Source organism: Babylonia areolata, chromosome 2 (assembly GCF_041734735.1).
Source record: "Babylonia areolata isolate BAREFJ2019XMU chromosome 2, ASM4173473v1, whole genome shotgun sequence".
In the NCBI taxonomy this organism is placed as follows: Eukaryota; Metazoa; Mollusca; class Gastropoda; order Neogastropoda; family Buccinidae; genus Babylonia; species Babylonia areolata.
This window is the reverse complement of record NC_134877.1, coordinates 31,508,014-31,515,682: the sequence shown is the minus strand read 5'-3', so window position 1 is coordinate 31,515,682 and position 7,669 is coordinate 31,508,014. Positions and strand designations below refer to the sequence as shown.

Genomic DNA, 7,669 nt, shown 5'->3' with positions numbered 1-7,669 from the left:
ATAATCATCGATGTTGAACCAGCCAGATACGATTGAAAACCCATGGATAGGTATACTATTCGTAAAAAAATATTCTTCATAGTGTAGGTTAGTTATGCTGGATTAATCAGTCTACATTAAGTAACAACAGACTTAAATTTACTTTACGTCAACAACTTATCTCTCTCTCTCTCCCTCTCTCTCTCTCTCTCTCTCTTATATATATATATATATATTTATATAATATACGATATTGGAAACAGAGAAAAACCGAATTCAACAGATTAGACTTCTACAACAAAATTAAAAGAAACGATTATCGAACTGAGAATTATCTAACTGATGAAATCGATACTGCTCACAAACGAGCTCTTTGTAAACTCAGAATAAGCGCACATAATCCAAATATTGAACGAGGAAGATTTGCAAACATTCCAAGAGAAAAGAGGTTATGTAATATATGTGAAGTTGTTGAAGATGAATTCCATTTCCTAGATACATGTATTTTGTTTCATAATTTGCGAAACAATATAATTACGACTGCACAGCAGTATGATCAACTATGAGATGTGATCATTCTAAAGATACGGGGCAATATCCTGAAACCAAGTGATTAATTCGCTTGCGAAGGTTGTCGAAAAACACTTGACAAATATGTGTTTGATTGCATGCGTCTTTGATGTCCGTTTCCTTCTTTGTTCCTTTTGTTCTTTTGCTGTGTCCAGTAATGCTGTAGGAGTTCATGACAAAATTAATGAAAATCGAGTCGAGTCGAATCACGCACACACCACTCTCTCTCTCTTTCTCCACACACACACACACACACACACACACACACACACACACACACACACCGACACCCCTCCACAATACAAAAAACCTAAGCCAACCACCAAAGATCGAGTCACAAAAGAAACCCAACCACAAACACGATCACCACCACCACCACTGTCTGTCTGTCTGTCTGTCTGTCTATCTATCTCTCCCTACTCGTAGTAATTAGAGATCATCACCGCCCAGACCACGGTGTTGGAGACAACCACCAGAGTTAAGAAGAACCGGAAGAGAATCTTGTCCAGGGTACGGCTGACCCTCTTCCACGTCATCTCGGCAGGGTCCGCGTAGGCCGCGTGGTTCCGGTTCCTGGCCCTCGCCCACTTGTCCAGCTGCCCCCTCAGTTTGCCCTTCTTGGTCGCCCCTCCCGCCTGTCCCCCGCTGACCATCAGGGACTGGTCGCCTGGGAAGTCTGTGACGGTCATCATGGGCGTGGGCATCTGGAAGGAATAAGTTGATTAATTAATAATAATAAAAAACCAACACAAAATAAAGAATAGACAAATACATATACTTTTATACACAGATAGATGAATGAATGAATAAATAAACAGATAAGTAATAAATAAATGATAATATAAATGAATACATTAATTAATCATTTATATATCTATGTACTTATGTATATATGTATTCATTTAATCTTTATTTTTTGTGTGTTCATTTTTTGCATTATACAAATTAAAGTATTTAGAACCTCACAAAACATCATGGAGAGATAGGTCTACAGATTTCAGGGGGGGGGGGGGGGGGATCCACAAACACCACCATGAGATACAGAATGATGAGTTAATTTTCGCAAAACACCACCAAGAGATACAGATTAATTAAAGAGAAATTCTACAAAACATCACCAAAACATTTCTTCTTCGACGTCTCTTTCTTCCCCCCCCCCCTTTTTTTTCTTTTTCTTTTCTTTTCTTTTTTTCTTCGTATTTTTCTTCTTCATAACTTTGTGACGAGTTACTGGGACGCCGCAGAGAAGAAATTTTCACCAGATTCCTCCAGGTTGTATGTCAAAGTCCGGGTCTCTGCAAATGGTTTTCCTGCCGGCCCATTCTACAATGTTGTCAGCCCATCTTTTGTTTTGGTCTTTGAACACAGACTTCACCTGGGCCATTTCTTTTGTCGGTTACTACTGTTACAGGTCGGCCACAGTGGCCATCATCTTTCAGGGTAGGTCATCCACGTCGAAACTGCATGCACCACCTAAAGACTGCGGTCTGTGATGGTGCTTGCTTTCCGAAACAATCCAACAACCTTTGGAAGCATTGCTGTAAACACTTTCCCTGGCGAAAGTCGCACAGCATCATAGCTCGAAAATCCCGCTGATTCGATTTCACCATTATCTGACATTTTGCCTTCTTGGACACAAACGGTTTTACGTAGCAGAATGAAAATTGACTTTTTACCTATTATGACATTGTTGTACATAGTGATTGTGACATCAATAGTTCTTCCCTATTGCATCACTTATTGAAGGGCTCTCGTAGATATCTCCGTATTTTCTTTGTTTTTGTATTTTCATGCGTATTCGTTCATTTTGCTTGAGCACGTGCTTAAATGAGTCCATCGGGTTTTAACACGATAAGCAAGAAAGAAATGTCATAAACTGCAGTGTGGATTTTCTTCTGGATAAGAACGGAAATGACATTTGATGAAGAAAAATCTAAAGCTTTTTTGTTTGTTTTTGTTTTGCTGTTCGTTGTGCGCGACGTAGGTTAGGGGAGCAAAGTTATAGATGGGTAGACACAGTTAAATCAGAACAGAAGTTGAAATAAACTTTACCAATAGCCTACGTGAGTTTTTGTGAGCCGTTGTCTTCATGTGAAAAGAGGTTGCTCCAGGCATTTGCTCCTTGCTAAAAACAAGAGTGATCCTTGTCTGTCGGCAGACAGAAGCAAGTAACAAGCCCCATGAGCACTTCCCAGAGTGAGTTTTGGTTTCGTTTTTCTCAAGAAGGCGTCACTTCGGTCGGAAAAATCCATATACGCTACACCACATCTGTTAGGTAGATGCTTGACTAGTAGCATAGCCAAACGCACTAAGGCCTTGAATATATATATATATATATATATATATCTGTGTGTGTGTGTGTGTGTGTGTGTGTGTGTGTGTGTGTGTGTGTGTGTTTATCAGAGTGGACTTCTTCTACAGAATTTTGCCATAGGACCAAATATTGTTTCCATGGGTTCTTTCTCAGTGCACCAAGTTCGCTATAATAATAATAATAATGATAATAATAACAATAATAATGGTATTTATATAGCGCTGAATCTTGTGCATAGACAAATCAAAGCACTTTCGCACCAGTCAGTCTCACGCACGCATAACTCTAAAACTGGAGAAACTGAAGACAAGGAAGAGGCAGGGAAGGGAGGATAATTTGGGAAGAGGTGGGTTTTAAAGCCAGACTTGAAAGAGCTGCGTGTGGAGACTTGACGAAGTGAAAGAGGAAGTTCGTTCCAATTGCAAGGTCCAGAGACAGAGAAAGAACGGCGGCCAACAGTCGAAAGTTTGAATCTGGGTATGCGTAAATGGAGTGGATCCGAAGCTGTTCGTAGTGAGCGAGATGGAGTGTAGAGGTGAAGGCAGCCACAGAGATAGGAAGGGGCTGATTTGTGAATACATTTGTAGCATAGAGTGCTGATCTTGTACATTATTCGGTGTGAGACAGGGAGCCAGTGGAGATGTTGCAAAAGAGGGGTGATGTCCTCAGATCTTTTCTTTCTGATGACGAGTCGGGCAGCAGAGTTTTGTATGAGCTGAAGGGACTGAATGGATGAAGCAGGCAAACCAGACAGTAGAGAGTTACAGTAGTCAAGGCGAGAGAGAATGAGAGAAACGACAAGTCTAGATGTTGCGTCAATGGACAGATATTTCCGGATGGAACTGATGCGCCGCAGGTGACAGTAGAAGGATTGACATGTCTGACTGATAAATTTTTGCATGGACAGTGTGTTGTCAAGGACAACGCCGAGGCTCCTGACTGAACTGGAAAGAGGGATGGATGTACTGCCAAGTTTGATTGTGTCAGTTGTGATGGAAGAGAGTATTTGTTTAGTTCCTATGATCATTGCTTCAGTTTTGTCCACGTTCAATTGTAACATATTTAGAGTCATCCAATTTTGAATATCCAGGAAGCAGTTGGATGTTTCTTGCAAGAGCGACGACAGTTTTTCGGGGGTATCACTCTTCTGGAGTTGAGTGTCAACAGCATAAGAATGATGACTGACATTATGGCGGTTGATAATTTCAGCGAGAGGAGCAGTGTATAGTGTGAAGAGCACTGGGCCTAAAACAGATCCCTGTGGGACTCCATGTTCAATTTTAACGGGTTCGGACTGGAAATTATCAACAATGACAGACTGGAATCGATCAGTGAGATAAGATTTGAACCAGTTTAGAACCAGTTGATACCAAATGTAAAATGTAGACGGGAAAGAAGGATTGAATGGCCTATCGTGTCAAAGGCGGCTGACAAGTCGAGAAGAGTGAGAAGGGAGATCTGTCCTGATTCGGACGCTAGCAGTAGGTTATTCAGGATGTGGAGGAGAGTGGTTTCGGTGCTGTGGTCAGCACGGTAGGCAGACTGAAATGGGTGGATGAGATTGTTGAAACAAAGGTGATTGTTGAGCCGCTTCAGGACAGCTTTTTCAAGGAGTTTGGACAGGAATGGAAGATTAGAAACTGGTCGATAGTTTTTTCAAAATGTTTGCGTCAAGGTGGGATTTCTTCAGAAAAGGCCGGACGATTGCAGTTTTAAAAGTGGATGGAAACGTTCCAGTGAGAAGGGATGAGTTGACAATGTTGGTGATTGTGGGAAGAAGCTGTGAGACACACTGGGAAAAGACAGAGGCTGGTATAGGATTGAGCTCACAGGATTTTATTGTCATTTTTTTCAGGATTTCATGGACTTCTGTTTCAGTTAATGGATTAAAGGAATGGAGAGGAGTGCCGTTGAATTGAGGATCAGGATGAGTAGGTTGGAAAGGCATTTGGTCTGAGATGGTACGAATATTCTGGACTTTGTCAAAAAAGAAAGAGGAGAAGACATTGGGGAGTTCAGATACAGTGTAGGCAGAAGGAAGAGGAGTCTTTTTTGCAGTACCGAGAAGATTTGACATGATAGAGTAAAGAGATTTGGTGGATGTGGCGTCGAGAACTTGAGAAGAAAAGAAGTTTGCCTTCGCTGATGATATCATATGTTTAACTTTATTTATTTGTTTTCGGAAGATTTGATTGTGGACTTTCAGTTTTGTTGATCGCCATCGCCGTTCCTATTGGCGACGTTTGAGTTTTGCAAATCGAATGTCTTGTGTGTACCACGGGGCGGAAGGTCTATCAGGGAGCATGCGGGTAGCGAGCAAATTGGCAGATAAACGTCTTTAAACCGTTCTGCCACCTTCCTCCGACAGAGTTAAAGACCTGTCATTTGCTGCGACATGCATGCTGACCAGCCCTTTGGTTTACAGAGTTGCTGGAGAACTGAACACGCGTTGTGCTTTATCCCTGCCGACTTTTTAGTCTCTCTTTATTATTTTACTGCATCAAATTAGAACCGACCCAGATTGTTGGCGCTTGTCCTCTTTCTTTGGTAAAACAATGACAAAGAGGACCTGAATACCGTGAGCGTGAGAACGTGTGTGTGAACCCCGGTACGCGCGAATGCATTATGTGCGCGTGTGCGTGCAAGTTGCGCTGAGATTTAATCAATCATTTTCTACATTATACAATCCAACATAATGAGTGCACTTAGATAAGTAAACGAAGCGTGAAGAGAAATTACACAACCCGTACAATAACCGAGCTACACTCAGAATTACTCGAACAGCCAGTTCAAATGGTATACAGCGACACGCAAATGACCCAAAACAGCTTACCTTACCTGTGAGTATTGGCTGCCTTTTAAAGTCTCCACGTCCACACAAACGCAACCTAGTTGGAAAGGCTTGTGACCATTTCCTTCAGCAACACACACACACACACGCACACACACACACACACAGACGTACACACACGTATAGTTGCCCACCCAAGCCACGAAGCGTTTCCCCTAAAATTACACATGGACAAAAAAAACAAAAAAACACCCCCCCCCCCCCAAAAAAAAAAAAAACGTACCTGAAAAACGTCTGCCACTTTCTTTTTGTTTGGGGGGTCCAGACATACGAGCATTTCCAACCAGACGATCACACTTTGCAGGAACGCAGGCACAGGGTGCTTGCTAAAAGAAAAAAGAGTAGCTGATAATCTCTCTCTCTCTCTCTCTCTCTCTCTCTCTCTCTCTCTCTCTCTCTCTCTCTCTCTTTGTGAACTAAACGCAAAAAAAAAAAAAAAAAAAAAAAAGTTCGTTCGTTCGTTCTGTGCTTTGGTAAATCATCAAATATCATCATAGTCTATGTGGATTGTTTAGCTCAAAAAAAATTTTCAGTGTTATCGGCAAATGTAACGTTCTTGTCTGGTGAAACATTAATTCCCTTCTACAACCCATTCTTTCTTTATTCTAATTTACACTTTTAGATAATCTGACGTATTCAGCGCAGCTTCAAACGGTTCTGTCCAATTCTTATGGAATCAGAATTAAACGACGACAACAACAACAACAAAAACAATAATAATAATAATAATAACAATAATAATAAAAATGACGACGACGACGACAACAACAACAACAGCAATAATAATAAGAATAATATCATTATTATCACTAACTCACTTGTGTAAACTTTGTTTACACACAAGTGAGTCTATGTTATATATATATATATATATATATATATATGATGATTATTGTTATTGTTATCATTATCATCATCATCATCATCATCATTAGTAGTAGTAGTTGTAGTAGTAGTAGTAGTAGTAGTAGTAGTAGTAGCAGCAGCAGCATTGGATTCGTTTAAATGCGACATTTTCCGAAAAAAAACCCAGGCCCAACGCACAGTACAATAAAAACAACAACACCAACAACAAAAACAACAACCGAAAAACAAACGAAAATGAACAATTTCAAGATGCCCTTACATATCCCCTTAGCCCCTCACACAGACACACTCACATCACTCAATCGACAAACCTAGCAGTAATTATAAATTTGTCTGAGAGTGGGAGGTGGCTCATATGCGCAGAGGGTTGACTAAAGATATCTAGTAAGAAAATCATCGAACTGACGAGAGCTTCTGAACTGCACATTTATATTCAACGCTGAAGGTAAGTGCAAACCACTGTAAACATTTTGATAGAATAGAATAGAATATAGAACAGAATATGTCTCTATTACCAAGTGTACCGGGGCCACAAGAAATATTGGGCGGGATAGTACATAACAAGGTACGAACATAAATCGAAAATCATGTACAAACGCAGATGCAGTAGAAATTAGGATACATACAAGTGCATATCAATATAAAAACTTGTGCATACTCACACATGCACGCACTGCACACACACAAACACACACACACACACGCGCGCACACACAAACACACACACACGCGCGCACACAAACACACACACACACACACACACACACACACACACACACACACACACACACACACACACACACACACACACACACACACACACACACGTTTGAACAGAAGCCGCATATTACATGTGGATGGAGCTGATGACTAGATCTTCAGGTAGACGGTTGTTGATTGCACAATTCTAGTTATCATACTGGATTTGTTCGAGAGATAGTATCATACCATGGACCCGTTTTAATTTTCTCATGATAACTCTGCCAGAAGCTACTACTCATTTTGGCTACTACATGAGCACACGGCAAATATTTTTTTTACAATACAATACAGCACAATACAATGTAATACAATACAATACGACGATG

At 40.7% G+C, this 7,669-nt stretch overlaps 1 protein-coding gene across 1 annotated transcript in view; it reads right to left on the bottom strand.

Moving 5' to 3' along the window:
* Positions 1 to 255: 255 nt before the first annotated feature.
* LOC143279398 (acetylcholine receptor subunit alpha-like) overlaps positions 256 to 7,669 on the bottom strand; it is a 15,831-nt gene continuing 8,417 nt past the window's right edge. Inside the window, exons 5-6 of the mRNA XM_076583438.1 lie at positions 5,938 to 6,040; positions 256 to 1,253 (exon numbers count right to left, since the gene is read on the bottom strand). Coding sequence (XP_076439553.1) covers positions 966 to 1,253; positions 5,938 to 6,040 — 391 coding nt within the window. The 3' untranslated portion in view covers positions 256 to 965. The remainder of the gene's footprint in view (positions 1,254 to 5,937; positions 6,041 to 7,669) is intronic.